This window comes from Oncorhynchus gorbuscha, linkage group LG16 (genome assembly GCF_021184085.1).
Source record: "Oncorhynchus gorbuscha isolate QuinsamMale2020 ecotype Even-year linkage group LG16, OgorEven_v1.0, whole genome shotgun sequence".
In the NCBI taxonomy this organism is placed as follows: domain Eukaryota; kingdom Metazoa; phylum Chordata; class Actinopteri; order Salmoniformes; family Salmonidae; genus Oncorhynchus; species Oncorhynchus gorbuscha.
Genome location: NC_060188.1, coordinates 21,414,527 through 21,430,843, shown reverse-complemented (window position 1 = coordinate 21,430,843; position 16,317 = coordinate 21,414,527). Strand labels below are relative to the sequence as shown.

At 45.5% G+C, this 16,317-nt stretch overlaps 1 protein-coding gene across 2 annotated transcripts in view; it reads right to left on the bottom strand.

Moving 5' to 3' along the window:
• Positions 1-16,317, bottom strand: part of LOC123999965 (noelin-2-like) — a 119,764-nt gene that overhangs the window by 36,129 nt on the left and 67,318 nt on the right. For both annotated transcript variants that reach the window (XM_046306024.1, XM_046306023.1), the window contains exon 2: positions 1,430-1,579. In XM_046306024.1, coding sequence (XP_046161980.1) covers positions 1,430-1,579 — 150 coding nt within the window. The remainder of the gene's footprint in view (positions 1-1,429; positions 1,580-16,317) is intronic.

Below are 16,317 nucleotides of genomic sequence, written 5' to 3'. Positions count from 1 at the left end.
AGGAGAGATGGTGTAGAGAGTGTATGAGTGTAGAGAGATGGTGTAGAGAGTGTATGAGTGTAGAGAGATGGCGTAGAGAGTGTATGAGTGTAGAGAGATGATGTAGTGAGTGTATGAGTGTAGAGAGATGGTGTAGGGAGTGTATGAGTGTGGAGAGATGGTGTAGAGAGTGTATGAGTGTAGAGAGATGGTGTAGAGAGTGTATGAGTGTAGAGAGATGGTGTAGTGAGTGTATGAGTGTAGAGAGATGGTGTAGTGAGTGTATGAGAGTAGAGCTGGTGTAGAGAGTGTATGAGTGTAGAGAGATGGTGTAGAGAGTGTATGAGTGTAGAGAGATGGTGTAGTGAGTGTATGAGTGTGGAGAGATGGTGTAGAGAGTGTATGAGTGTGGAGAGATGGTGTAGTGAGTGTATGAGTGTGGAGAGATGGTGTAGAGAGTGTATGAGTGGAGAGAGATGGTGTAGTGAGTGTATGAGTGTAGAGAGATGGTGTAGAGAGTGTATGAGTGTAGAGAGATGGTGTAGGGAGTGTATGAGTGTAGAGAGATGGTGTAGTGAGTGTATGAGTGTATAGAGATGGTGTAGTGAGTGTATGAGTGTAGAGAGATGGTGTAGAGAGTGTATGAGTGTAGAGAGATGGTGTAGTGAGTGTATGAGTGTAGAGCGATGGTGTAGTGAGTGTATGAGTGTAGAGAGATGGTGTAGAGAGTGTATGAGTGTAGAGAGATGGTGTAGTGAGTGTATGAGTGTAGAGAGCTGGTGTAGAGAGTGTATGAGTGTGGAGAGATGGTGTAGAGAGTGTATGAGTGTAGAGAGATGGTGTAGAGAGTGTATGAGTGTGGAGAGATGGTGTAGAGAGATGGTGTAGAGAGTGTATTAGTGTATAGAGCTGGTGTAGAGAGTGTATGAGTGTGGAGAGATGGTGTGTTTGACAGTTTATTTCAGCTGACATTGTGTGTGAACAGTTCGAGTGCAGCTGCAGCAGTCGGCTGGCTGCTCCATTTACTGATCTGGTTCATATTCTTTTTCCTCACTGCTTTTTCTTGACTTTGTTTTTCAGCCTAATGGATCCAATTGGAACAACACTTCAAGGCGAAGGCTCAATGAATCCAATCTTCATGGGTACCTTTTTTTCTAAAGCTACTACAATCGTTTTAACTAACAAACTAAGTATTCTGACACAATGTTTGCATGCATGACTGATCAAATGTCAGTGGGATAGAGTGAGTGTGACTGTCAAAGTGTGACTGTCAAAGTGTGACTGTCAAAGTGTGACTGTCAAAGTGTGACTGTTCATTGCTAAGAGTCTAATTGGTTTACTACAGAAGGAGCCAGGGTGTGGATTTGTTTCTATGCCCGTGTTGTGTGTGTGATTGTACCAGACGTGGGTAACAAAATGTGTGAGTGTGTGTGTTGTTGACGGCTGTTACCTTCTCCATGAGCTGGCGGAGCTGCCGACTGCGTGGGTCTCGGTTACACATGTTCTGGGCCGGGGCCACCACTGTACAGATACACTTCCCATCTGCATCCTGAGCTGAACTGTAGATCTGCCAGCCCTCCTCTGGGCTAGGATAGATAGCCTGCACGGAGACACAGAGAGAGGGGGGTGAGTAAGTGATAAAAAGAGAGAGGGGGAGAGCGAGAGAATGGAATAGAGAGAGATGCCGTAAAGAAAAGTAAGAAGTGGAAAGAAAGGCGAGGATATAAAGAGAACAAAATAAGGGGGTGGGGAGCGGGGCTTACAAAGTAGAGAAAGGGAAGGATGGATCAAAGGGCTGTGTGAGAGGAGAGCTTCTAATACGTTTGGACACAGAGAGGAAATGGAGTGGTATTGGGATCGATAGCACTGCTCTTTACCAGAGCACCATGGGAGGGGCTGAAAGGATGGATGTCTCTCTTAATAATCCAATCAGGAGAAGTAGTGTACACACACACACACACACACACTCAAGCATTGACATACTGTACAGAAACACACACTCAAGCATTGACATACTTTACAGAAACACACACACACACGCCTGTAAGAGACATGTACACACAAGCAAACATGGCTTTAGTACAACACACACGCATATGGACACAAACACAGAATACAAAGTCAATTGTAATGAGAGAGAGAAGAGCAATACAATTAAGGACACAAGCCCATCGAAAGTGGAGAGAAAGACGATCAGATTAGAATGGTTTGGGGGGACAGACAGGAGGACTGTGTTTGGAGTATAAAGTAGCAGCCACCCTGGGAGCCAATGTGTGTTTTTTTCTCAGAGGCAACAACCCCTCTCTCTCTGAATTTTAATGCATGCTGCCAAAGCTCACCACTAATGCTTGTGGTAAACATTAAACAAGATTCAGTACATTAACTCTAAATGATGACAGAAACATGATGGCAAACGGCATCAAGCAACATGACTTCTGATAAGTATTGTTACACATTCATTTTTCAAGGTGCTTTGGGTGTCAATGTTATTCAAATAGGCAGTAATATCTTTGTCACAGTGGCCTGTCTAGCCAGTTATTGTGAGTAATATTTCTGTCTGTGCTCTTTATTATTCCACCTTTACATCATCAAGTTGCACAGAGTTTCCTGCAGCTCAAACTCTCTATTCTCTAGTCTGAGGCTAATCTCTCTCTCTCTCCGTCTCTCTCCCCCTCTCTTTTCCCTTCCCTTCTCTCTGTCGGCAGCCTAAATGAGAATTAGGGTGGAGTATGTGTGTGTCTGATCAGTCTGAGTTACAGAGAGGAGAATGGGTGGGATGTTGGGATCGGGCACGGATGTTGGTCGATTAAGCCTGGCTCGCAGTCGCCGTTCCAATTCCTCCCAAAGGTGTTTGATGGGGTTGAGGTCAGGGCTCTGTGCAGGCAAGTCAAGTTTCTCCACACTGATCTCGACAAATCATTTCTGTATGGAGCTCGCTTTGAGCACAGCGGAAACAGGAAAGAGCCTTCCCAAACTGCTGCCACAAAGTTGGAAGCACAGAATTGTCTAGAATGTCATTGTATGCTGTAGCGTTAATATTTCCCTTCACTGGAACTGAGAGGCCTAGACCAAACCATGAAAAACAGTCCCAGACCAGTATTTCTCCTCCACCAGACTTTACAGTTGGCACTTGTGTATGTCTGCCAGATGGTGAAGCGTGATTCACTGCTCCAGAGTCCAGTGACGGCAAGTTTGGAACTCAGTAGTGAGTGTTGAAACCGAGGACAGACGATTTTTACCCGCTTCAGCACTTGGCGGTCCCTTTCTGTGAGCTTGTGTGGCCTACCACTTCGCAGCGAAGCCATTGTTGCTCCTAGATGTTTCCACTTCACAATAACAGCACTTGACCGGGGCAGCTCTAGCAGGGTAGAAATTTGACGAACTGACTTGTTGGAAAGGTGGAATCCTATGAAGGTGCTACGTTGAAAGTCACTGAGCTCTTCAGTAAGGCCATTCCACTGTCAATGTTTGAATATGGAGATTGCATGGCTCTGTGTTCGATTTCATACACCTGTCAGCAACGAGTGTGGCTGAAATAGCCCAATCCACTAATTTGAAGGGGTGTCCACATACTGACTACACCGGCCACTAGAGTGCATCCTCCATCATGTGCATGTTGATTTTGTCCATCCACATCTTACAAAATCATGTTTCTTTACTCTGACTATTAACACTAGAAAAGCTGGGCATCTATCAATCCCGTTCTGAGACAATACATTCTAACATATAATAAATACATTTAATTTATGCGATTGCAAAAAAATGATCACTTTTTTGTTTGTTAGTTATCTATGATTAATATCTCCTCATTCATCGTTCAAATACCCAGGTGGGGTTGGATGCTCCTGAACACCAATGAGTAGAATGGACATTAAGTGTCTCAATTAGAACCAACCATCTAGTTTAGCGCTTGGCTACACAGACATTACGCACGTTCCCGGGCCCGTGTGGTGTGGCTGAAATGACTGAATAACATGCAGGTGTACATTTATTTTGCACCACTTGCGCACGCAACGTGGCCGGTATGGTTTGCATGTTACTGATCCGTTCCTATTTTCAGTATTCCTCTGCCTAAATGTCAGATCAATTACAGGGCTGGGAATTTCCAGCGGAAATCGCGAAACGATATTATCACGATACTTAGGTGCCGATACGATATATATTGTGATTCTCTCGATTCTGTATGAGTTGCAATTTGATACTGTGATTTTATTGTGTTTCGATGTTCCAAACATATTGCTCACCATATGTCTTCTACAGAGGGACAAGAGGAAGTCATGAGAAAACGAGTTTTGATCAGTCATGGAAATAAAAGTGCAATAAACAAATTGGCTCCCTATTTAAAAATATGATGAAGAAATACTGGAGTTTGGTGCAGGTACAGTCAATTAGCGCAAAAAACTGCGATATTGTCAAAATAATATCCTTCTGTAGCTCAGTTGGTAGAGCATGGCGCTTGTAACGCCAGGGTAGTGGTTTCGATTCCCGGGACCACCCATACGTAGAACGTATGCACACATGACTTTAAGTCGCTTTGGATAAAAGCGTCTGCTAAATGGCATATATATAATATGTCTGAATAAATATCACGATATGTAACTGTATCCATTTCCCCCGTCAATAGCATTAACATTACAAAGCAAAGTTTCCCTCACTAAAAATGTTTTTAAAGTAGGCCAATACTAACAAGCAAATATCTCCATATGAAACTGTGTCCATTTTTCCCCGTCACGAGTCATTAACACTACAAAGCAATATGCAAAACATTAGGCGCAGTAATTTTACACGCAGCACATGATGCAGCCTACCATACATGCTCCAGCTGTATATAATCAACCTAATGATCATGAAACGAATATGCAAAGCATCTAGGGCAGCAACACATGTACAACACATGTACATGCTCCACTATTGCCCTCATACCCTCTTATAGTCACATCTTCACACATACGGTGACTGTGTTCTCCAGCCAATTCACTGGTGCTGAGAAGGTTCGTGCAGAGTGAGACATCTCCTGTTCATTAATGTTTCATAACACTGACTTTTAAATGAAGAGCTTATTAAAATCAGACACAATTTCATTACTTCTGGAAGTAATTTCCCTCATCCCCCGTAATGGCAGAGGAGGGAGCAGAGGAGAGGAGGAGGAAACTTAGGGTAGAGGTGCAGCTGCACTAATTTGTCTGGCAGCTTCCAGAGCGCAGATACTGTCGATATACGTGTAGACACACACACACACACACACACACACACACACACACACACACACACACACACACACACACACACACACACACACACACACACACACACACACACACACACACACACACACACACACACACACACACACACACACACACACACACACGAGTTGCAGATCTATATCCATGTAAACATCAGCCCCCATAAGCAGCAGTAGTGGTGTGTAGGAGTCTGATCAAAGTGAGTTGACATTTTGTTACACAACACCAACTTATTTAAGTAAATATGATTGTTATTAAATTCCCTCTCCCGGGACAAGAACAGGCACATTTACAATGGTTCATCTAGCATCTGTACACATAGTACACGCTCGCACCATGCATGCTCCCAGCCTCTCATTAGCATTTTAACAGCAATCTCCTGAGCATCAAGGGAAAAGCTATAAACTTCAAATGCCAAGCTTGAATAGTATCTGACTGACTGAGACAGACGAACAGACAGGGAGTTGAATGGAGAACTGTGTATGTAGTACAACATGTATGTTAACTTAGGCTTTATGATAAAAGAGCTCTGAATCTACTGAACGTTCAGCAAGGTTTAAAGAGGCAGCAAAGCAAGTCCTGACTATAATCCTATTCTGCCACAGTCGACACAGTCACAGACAGATCCAGAAGGGTGTTTGAGGAGAGGAGGGAGGTGCTGCTGGTGTCCCAGAAATGGCTCCATTAGGAGCTGCAGATGACATAGAATATGTAAAGCGGCAGATTTGGGAAATGTCACAGTCAACGCTGCCATGCGAAAGCCCATTAAGGAGATGACAGTGGTAATAAAAACAGCGTGGGATGGGGGATTACAAATCAAATGGGGCTTAGTCACTAAAATGAAAATTACATTGCTCTTAAGACGTCTGACCTGCCCCCTCCACATGAATCATTTCTAGGATCTCTCCCTCTCTCTGGGTGGCTCTATTAGACCTGGGTTCAAATAGTATTTGTTTTCTTTTGAATGCTTCAACTATGCTTGAATAAGCTCGCCTGGCATAATGGAACCAATGGAGAATGTCCAAAAGTGAAAATCCCTCCCATCTGGAACTCCAGACAGGCTCAATTAAATACTCTTAAGAATTTGAAAGGAAACCAATACCATTTGAACCCGGGTCTGCCACACCACCACAGCACGCCATTCTCGCTCCACCAGCCATCCTGCCATGCTAGATTGACAGAGAGATACTTAGACAGAGAGTGAAGGAGGTAGAGAGGGACATGCGGTTAAAAAAAGGCTGACAGAGAAAATAGGAAAAGGGTCTAATTTCAGTGAGAGGGAAGCAATTTCCTCTAGCTGCTGAGCCTGTGGCTTGACTCTATCTCTGTCTCTATCTCTGAACAGTCAGAAGAGTGAGTGACACATTCAGTACCATACCTGCTGGAGGTGGGGAAGAGGAGAGGTGAGATGAGGAGAGGAGAGAAGGCTGAATTCTTTGTGGCCATCACTGAGCTTATTCATCATTGAACTTTGGTGATTGTGCTGCTTTCTAACCTCTAAACATTGTCCTAAAGAGAAACAGTTAGCAGAGTTTAGATTGAGATTGGACACTAGGAGCTGAGTAGAAAACAGACAAGTGATCGATGGTCTGGTGAATGACCAATGAGGAGATTGGTTACTTATTTGGCATTGATTACCTATGATCAATCTTTGATCACAGACTGACCAATGACCATAAAGACTGATCAATTGAGAAGTGTCTCTATCAAGGTGACCCAATCTCCTGCAGTACCACCACCCTGCCACTGGCATCTCTACCTCCTCAAACCTTGACTAAATTCAGCAAAAAAAGAAACATCCCTTTTTCAGGACCCTGTCTTTCAAAGAGACTTCGTAAAAATCCAAATAACTTCACAGATCTTCACTGTAAAGGGTTTAAACACGGTTTCCCATGCTTGTTCAATGAACCAGAAACAATTAACGAACATGCACCTGTGGAACGGTCATTAAGACACTAACAGCTTACAGACGGTAGGCAATTAAGGTCACAGTTATGAAAATGTAGGACACTAAAGAGGCCTTTGTACTGTTTCTTAAAAACACCAAAAGAAAGATGCCCAGGGTCCCTGTCCATCGGTGTGAACGTGTATTAGGCATACTACAAGGAGGCATGAAGACTGCAGATGTTGCCAGGGCAATGAATTGCAATGTCCATACTGTGAGACGCCTAAGAAAGCACTACAGGGAGAAAGGACAGCTGATCGTCCTCGCAGTGGCAGACCACGTGTAACAACACCTGCACAGGTACATCCAAACATCACACCTGCGGGACAGGTACAGGATGGTAACCACAACTGCCCGAGTTACACCAGGAATGCACAATCCCTCCATCAGTGCTCAGACTGTCCGCAATAGGCTGAGAGAGGCCGGACAGACGGCTTGTAGGCCTGTTGTAAGGGAATAACAGGAAATTGTGCCTATGGGCACAAACCCACCGTCGCTGGACCAGACAGGACCGGCAAAAAGTGCTATTCTGTGACGGTCGCAGTTTTGTCTCACCAGGGGTGATGGTTGGATTCACGTTTATCGTCGAAGAAATGAGCGTTACACCGAGGCCTGTACTCTGGAGCGGGATCGATTTGGAGGTGGAGGGTCCGTCATGTTCTGGGGCGGTGTGTCACAGCATGATCGGACTGAGCTTGTTGTCATTGCAGGCCATCTCACGCAGTGCGTTACAGGGGAAGACATCCTCCTCCCTCACGTGGTACCCTTCTTTCAGGCTCATCATGACATGACCCTCCAGCATGACAATGCTGACCCTCCAGCAAGACAGGAATGTTAGTGTTCTGCCATGGCCAGTGAAGAGCCCGGATCTCAATCCCTTTGAGCACGTCTGGGACCTGTTGGATCGGAAGGTGAGGGCTAGGGCCATTCCCCCCAGAAATGTCCGGTAAATTACAGGTGCCTTGGTGGGAGAGTAGGGTAACATCTCACAGCAAGAACTGGCACAATTGGTGCAGTCCATGAGGAGGAGATGCACTGCAGTACTTAATGCAGCTGGTGGCCACACCAGATACTGACTGTTACTTTTGATTTTGACCTCCCTTTGTTCAGGGACACATTATTCCATTTCTGTTAGTCACATGTCTGTGAACTTGTTCAGTTTATGTCTCAGTTGTTGAATTTTGTTATGTTCATACAAATATTTACACATGTGAAGTTTGCTGAAAATAAAAGCAGTTGACAGTAAGAAGACTTTTCTGTTTTTGCTATGTTTATATCTCAACAGCTATCCACCGCCTCACCCATCAGCTCACAGTCAGCCTCATTACCAGTCAAGCCCCAATGAGCTAACTACAGTGGAGATTAACCAATTAGGTGTTAGCGGCTGGGCTACGCTGCGGGCTCAAGCCTGCAGGATTGACTTCCTCCAGTGTTTCATTAGGCCGACCCTGGAGCGGAGCAGAGCTGAGCTGAGCACTGTATAGCCAGGATAAATTAGATTATAAATCAGCAGCTCCCCACTTTACGAGCGTGACGGAAAGTCTATTACAACTTTCATAAGAGGAAGAGAGAGATTGCGACTGAGAGAAGGGCAAGAGGGGATAGAAAAAGGGGTCTGAGAGAGGAATTTGAAGAAGAGAGACAGCGAGTCAGCGAGGGAGATGAAGGACAGATAAAAGAAAGAGTAGGGGTCTCCAAGCCTGGAGTACAGTAGTATTCTATTTGAGGGAAAGTGAGCGGTGAGTGTGTCTCTGCAACGTGATGTAGCCTGCTTGGTGTTTCCGTCTTTAGCCGCTGCCTGCCCAGCGATGCCCACAGCCAGGCAGGAAACATCTGTCTCTATCTGCTGGGTTACAAACACTCCAGCTCCACTCCACTCTGTTATGCATAATTATGTCATGGCCAAAAGATCCACACACACACACACCTGAAATGACCAGTAGTCCCACAACCCCTGAATGCACACAGGCCAGCTGCTGGTCTTAAATATAACTCAATGAAGAATCACACAATCACAGCAACACAGCAGCAGCAGGGCCCCTGGTCTCCCCATGCAGTCCAGAGGAAAACTGATTACCACAATCAGCACAGCATGGCTACTAGTCAATAATATGACTCATAAACTCATCACTCTCTTCTCCTCCTCCCTTGGTCCCTCTTTAAAGGTCCCCATTGCTTCTACACTCTATCCTTATGTGCCTCTTGTGCCGATAGATCACCCTCCCTCTCTCTTTCTCTTTCACTTGCTCTTGCACTTGCTACCGTCACGTACTGCTCTTCTCAGTGGAAGGGCTTGAAGTGCTATTAAGGCAGGTGGCTTTGCTCCTGTCTATAAAATGGTGTCGGAGTGTAACTTGTCCTGCCCTTTCTTACCGTGACCAGCCTGGCACCAGGCACTGGCACAACCATACAGTCCTGGTGAGGAACATGGTCCAACTATACATCCTGTGTTAGTGAACTAGCTCCTTCTGAAATGAACACCTGCAACCATTGGTAGAGTAAGGACAGGAAGGGAATACATGAATAAAAACAATACTCCCTTCACAGGACAGCGCAAACTGGCTCTAACCAGAATAGAAAGAGAAGTGGGAGGCCCCGGTGCACAACTGAGCAAGAGGACAAGTACATTAGAGTGTCTAGTTTTTAGAAACAGACACTTCACAAGTCTTCAATTGGCAGCTTCATTAAATAGTACCTGCAAAACACCAGTCTCAACGTCAACAGTGAAGAGGTGACTCCGGGATGCTGGAGTCACTCTGTCCAGAGTCTGTGTTCTTTTGCCCCTCTTAATCTTTTCTTTTTATTGTCCAGTCTGAGATATGGCTTTTTCTTTGCTACTCTGCCTAGAAGGCCAGCATCTCGGAGTTGCCTCTTCACTGTTGACATTGAGACTAGTGTTTTGCGGGTACTATTTAGTGAAGCTGCCAGGTGAGGACTTGTGAGGCATTTTTTGGCAAGACAGATCTTCCGATGTTGGGGGAGTGGCAATCTTTACCAAGGATCACCTTCAGTGCTCGGTTGTCTCCACCAAGTCTGTCCCCAAACAATTTGATTTGCTGGTTTTAAGCATTACACTTTCAAATAGCTCTTTGTTGACTGTTGTTGGGTGTTATCATCCTCCATCAGCACTGGCTTGTACCCAACCTGCCCTAAGCTGCCCATGTCCTTAATGTTGATGATGTGGTTGTTACTGACAAGAAGCAGGTGGCTGAGCTCTTTAATCACCACTTTATTAAGTCAGGATTCCTATTTGACTCAGTGATGCCTCCTTGGCTGTCCAACATTTCCTCATCTCCCACCCCTTCTAATGCGACTATCCCCAATGCTTCTCCCTATTTGTCCCCTGCCCAGCTACAAAGTTTCTCCCTGCAGGCAGTCACTGAGTCTGAGGTGCTAGAGGAGCTCCTTAAACTTGACCCAAAAAACCATCTGGGTCAGATGGCTTAAACACTTTCTTCTTTAAGGCTGCTGCCCCTATCACCGCCAAGTCTATCTCTCCTTTCTGGGAAGGTTCCCATTGCTTGGATGGCAGCCACAGTTAATCCTTTATTGAAAGGGGGAGATCAAGCTGATCCTAACTGTTACAGGCCTATTTCTATTTTGCCCTGTTCATAAAAAGTGTTGGAAAAACTTGTCTATAATCAACAGACTGGCTTTCTTGATGTCTATAGTATTCTGTCGGGTATGCAATCTGGTTTCCGCTCAGGTTATGGATGTGTCACTGCAACCTTAAAGGTCCTAAATTATGTCACCATTACCCTTGATTCTAAGCAATGTGGTGATGCTATTTTATTGACTTGGCCAAAGCTTTTGATATGGTAGACCATTCCATTCTTGTTGGCCGGCTAAGGAGTATTGGTGTCTCTGAGGGGTCTTTGGCCTGGTTTGTTAACTACCTCTCTCAAAGAGTGCAGTGTATAAAGCCAAAGCTTTTGATATGGTAGACCATTCCATTCTTGTTGGCCGGCTAAGGAGTATTGGTGTCTCTGAGGGGTCTTTGGCCTGTTTTGTTAACTACCTCTCTCAAAGAGTGCAGTGTATAAAGCCAGAAAATCTGCTGTCTCAGCCACTGCCTGTCACCAAGGGAGTACCCCAAGGCTCGATCCTAGCCCCCACGCTCTTCTCAATTTACATCAACAACATAGCTCAGGCAGTAGAAAGCTCTCTCGTCCATTTATATGCAGATGATACAGTCTTATACTCAGCTGGCCCCTCCCCGGATTTTGTGTTAAATGCTCTACAACAAAGGTTTCTTAGTGTCCAACAAGCTTTCTCTACCCTTAACCTTGTTCTGAACACCTCCAAAACAAAGGTCAAGTAGTTTGGTAAGAAGAATGCCCCTCTCCCCACAGGTGTTATTACTACCTCTGAGGTATGAGGTAGTAGTAGTCACCTCATACAAGGTAGTCGGGTTAGTGACCAGTTGAGGTAGTCACCTTATACAAGTACTTGGGTGTATGACTGGACGGTACACTGTCCTTCTCTCAGCACATATCAAAGCTGCAGGCTAAAGTTAAATCTAGACTTGGTTTCCTCTATCGTAATCGCTCCTCTTTCACCCAAGCTGCCAAAATAACCCTGATTCAGATGACCATCCTACTCATTCTAAATTACGGAGACATCATTTATAGATCGGCAGGTAAGGGAACTCTCGAGCGGCTAGATGTTCTTTACCATTCGGCCATCAGATTTGCCACCAATGCTCCTTACAGGACACATCACTGTACTCTATACTCCTCTGTAAACTGGTCATCTCTTTATACCCGTTGACACATCACTGTACTCTATACTCCTCTGTAAACTGGTCATCTCTTTATACCCGTTGACACATCACTGTACTCTATACTCCTCTGTAAACTGGTCATCTCTTTATACCCGTTGACACATCACTGTACTCTATGCACACATGACTGTAAGTCGCTTTGGATAAAAGCGTCTGCTAAATGGCATATATTATTATATATATTATTATACTCCTCTGTAAACTGGTCATCTCTTTATTGTGTATCTGTGCTATTCAGAAGGTGAATTGGGCAAGACAAACGTTTTAAGTGCCTTTGAACGTGGTATGGTAGTATCTGCCAGGGCCACTGGTTTGGCAAGAACTGCAACGCTGCTGGGTATTTCACGATCAACAGTTTCCCATGTGCATTAAGAATGGTCCATCACTCAAAAAACATCCAGTCAACTTGACACAATTGTGAGATGTATTGGAGTCAACAGGCGCCAGCATCCCTGTGGAACGCTTTCGACACCTTGTAGAGTCCATGCCCCGACGCATTGAGGCTGTTCTGAGAGCAAAAGGGTGTGCAACTCAATATTCGGAAGGTGTTCCTAATGTTGTGTAAATTCAGTGTGTTTGCAATCAGGATGATTGGTGAATGTGTCCAGTATAGCATCTCCACAAGTGATCTATCTATCTGATGTATATCTATATCTTCTAACTCCATGCTATATCATACCTCATAAATATTCATCATAGAGATCTAAATATTCATTCATACAGAGGATCGAAGAGCTTCAAATAACAAGAGAAGAGGTTCTACCATCAAACATAAAATAACTATGTATGAATATGGATAAAAGACCACAGAGCGACTTTAATCTGAGTTGGTCCTTTCATCTGCCGTCATAAATCAATCATGGAGTCAGATTTATTAGATTGGCCTTGGGACGTGCTAAAGTTTACAGTCATGGACACCATGCAGCCAGACTAGCGTAGAGACCCCAATCTGAGTGGCAGACCTCTCTCTCTTTGTGTGGGACCATTGTCTGTTCCTCTGGCTCTTTTGATATTTCCCTTCTTCAGGCTTCTGCCTGGCTGGGTTATTATTAATACAAGAGATCAAAGGGACAACAGCACTGTGTGGAGTGTGTGTCTGACAGACTGCCCCCCCCACACACACACTTGTTTCTTGTTTAATAGTGTAATAGAGTCCTGCCATATCGTCTTGTGTCAAGGTTGTGTCTTGCTTTAATGGATTATTCACGGTTTGGTTTTGCACTACCCAGGCCAGTCATACCCAGGCTAGTCATACCCAGGCTAGCCATACCCAGGCTAGTCATACCCAGGCTAGTCATACCCAGGCTAGTCATACCCAGGCTAACCATACCCAGGCTAGTCATACCCAGGCTAGCCATACCCAGGCTAGTCATACCCAGGCCAGTCATACCCAGGCTAGTCATACCCAGAATAACCATACCCAGGCTAACCATACCCAGGCTAGCCATACCCAAGCTAGTCATACCCAGGCTAGTCATACCCAGGCTAGTCATATCCAGGCTAACCATACTCAGACTAGTCATACCCAGGCTAGTCATACCCAGACTAACCATACCCAGGCTAACCATACCCAGGCTAGTCATATCCAGGCTAACCATACTAACCATACCCAGGCTAGCCATACCCAGGCTGGGTCATACCCAGGCTAGTCATACCCAGATTAACCATACCCAGGCTAGCCATACCCAGGCTAGCCATACCCAGACTAACCATACCCAGACTGGCCATACCCAGACTAGCCATACCCAGACTAGCCATACCCAGACTAACCATACCCAGGCTAGCCATACCCAGGCTAACCATACCCAGGCTAACCATACCCAGGCTAGTCATACCCAGGCAAGCCATACCCAGACTAACCATACCCAGGCTAGTCATACCCAGGCTAGCCATACCCAGGCTAGCCATACCCAGGCTAGCCATACCCAGCCTAGTCATACCCAGGCTAGCCATACCCAGGCTAGTCATACCCAGGCTAGTCATACCCAGGCTAGCCATACCCAGGCTAGCCATACCCAGGCTAGTCATACCCAGGCAACCATACCCAGGCTAACCATACCCAGGCTAGTCATATCCAGGCTAGTCATACCCAGGCTAGCCATACCCAGGCTAGTCATACCCAGGCAAGTCATACCCAGACTAGTCATACCCAGGCCAGTCATACCCAGGCTAGTCATACCCAGGCTAGTCATACCCAGACCAGTCATAAACAGGCAAGTCATACCCAGGCTAGTCATGTTTGGACTTTTTTTTACCCCCTTTTTCTCCCCAATTTCATGGTGTCCAATTGTTAGTAGTTACTATCTTGTCTCATCGCTACAACTCTCGTACGGGCTCGGGAGAGATGAAGGTCGAAAGTCATGCGTCCTCCTATAAACAACCCAACAAGCTGCACTGCTTCTTAACACAGCGCGCATCCAACCCAGTAGCCAGCCGCACCAATGTGTCGGAGGAAACACCATGCACCTGGCGATCTTGGGTAGTGTGCACTGTGTCCGGCCCGCCACAGTAGTCGCTGGTGTGCGATGAGACAAGGATATCCCTACCGGCCATACCCTCCCTAACCGGGACACTGATCATGAGGACACTAGGGTGAGGAGCAGTCATACATGGCCATCGGGACACTGATCATGAGGACACTAGGGTGAGGAGCAGTCATACATGGCCACCGGGACACTGATCATGAGGACACTAGGGTGAGGAGCAGTCATACATGGCCATCGGGACACTGATCATGAGGACACTAGGGTGAGGAGCAGTCATACATGGCCATCGGGACACTGGCGCCACAACATCACAAGACGACCCAAAAAAGGACTAGTGGGTTTGAAACTAACCTAACAACAACATTAGTCAAATGTTCCTCTAATGCTTTAACCCCAATGGCTTCCATAGGTTTAACCTCCAGCTCATCTGCACGTTTTATAATGTGTTTAGATTCCACCCAATCTATCATGTCTCATAGAATTAGTCATTAAGACTTTTAAAACATGAACATGTTGTCGATGGAAGCCTTCTCGATGTTGCTTTGAGAGTGAGGAAAAATAAGGAGCAACAAAGGCTCTTTGTTGAACCAGAACATGTGAAATGGTCAAAGAGAAATAGTCCTCCTCTCTGATGACTCCATCACCACAACATCAAGTCCAGATTCACCACATCAACCATGGAAGTAGAACGGATCTCAAAGCCCCTCCTGAAGTAGCAGACCATGGCTCTGTTTCAATAGCCACACTACTATTAACACTACTATACACAACACTTAGACCACACCCACCCAGGCAGGAAGTAGAACGGATCTCAAAGCCCCTCCTGAAGTAGCAGACCATGGCTCTGTTTCAATAGCCACACTACTATTAACACTACTATACAACAACACTTAGACCACACCCACCCAGGCAGGAAGTAGAACGGATCTCAAAGCCCCTCCTGAAGTAGCAGACCATGGCTCTGTTTCAATAGCCACACTACTATTAACACTACTATACAACAACACTTAGACCACACCCACCCAGGCAGGAAGTAGAACGGATCTCAAAGCCCCTCCTGAAGTAGCAGACCATGGCTCTGTTTCAATAGCCACACTACTATTAACACTACTATACAACAACACTTAGACCACACCCACCCAGGCAGGAAGTAGAACGGATCTCAAAGACCCTCCTGAAGTAGCAGACCATGGCTCTATTTCAATAGCCACACTACTATTAACACTACTATACACAACACTTAGACCACACCCACCCAGGCAGGAAGTAGAATGGATCTCAAAGCCCCTCCTGAAGTAGCATACCATGGCTCTGTTTCAATAGCCACACTACTATTAACACTACTATACACAACACTTAGACAACACCCACCCAGGCAGGAAGTAGAACCACTCCTGTACCACTCATTCAGGGACACTATGGGAATGTCATCCTTCCTAGTTCTTCAAAAGCTAAAGCTCTGAGAAACACACAGATCAGACACAAGCTATATTGATATTGAACTTGAAGAGAAGTACCTGCGCTTGTAGAATAGATAAATGCATCTCAGGGAATAGAGCTCAGCCTCAACCGTGAAAACATCAACAATGTTTCCTCCAGTGAGCCCTGAGACAGTTATTACAGCTGGGTGCTTCGGTGCAATAAAGTGGTATTCGTTGGTGCAGCAGGCTTTTATGATAAGACTGGACTGATTGAGGATAGGGCTCTGTGATAGAGGATAGATTGGGAAGATAGAGTCATAATTCTCTGAACAGATGGACCCAGCTCCTGAGACCATAGGGAGAATTGACCAATAAATACACACCTGTAAGTGCGCACACACACACACACACACACACACACACACACACACACACACACACACACACACACACACAC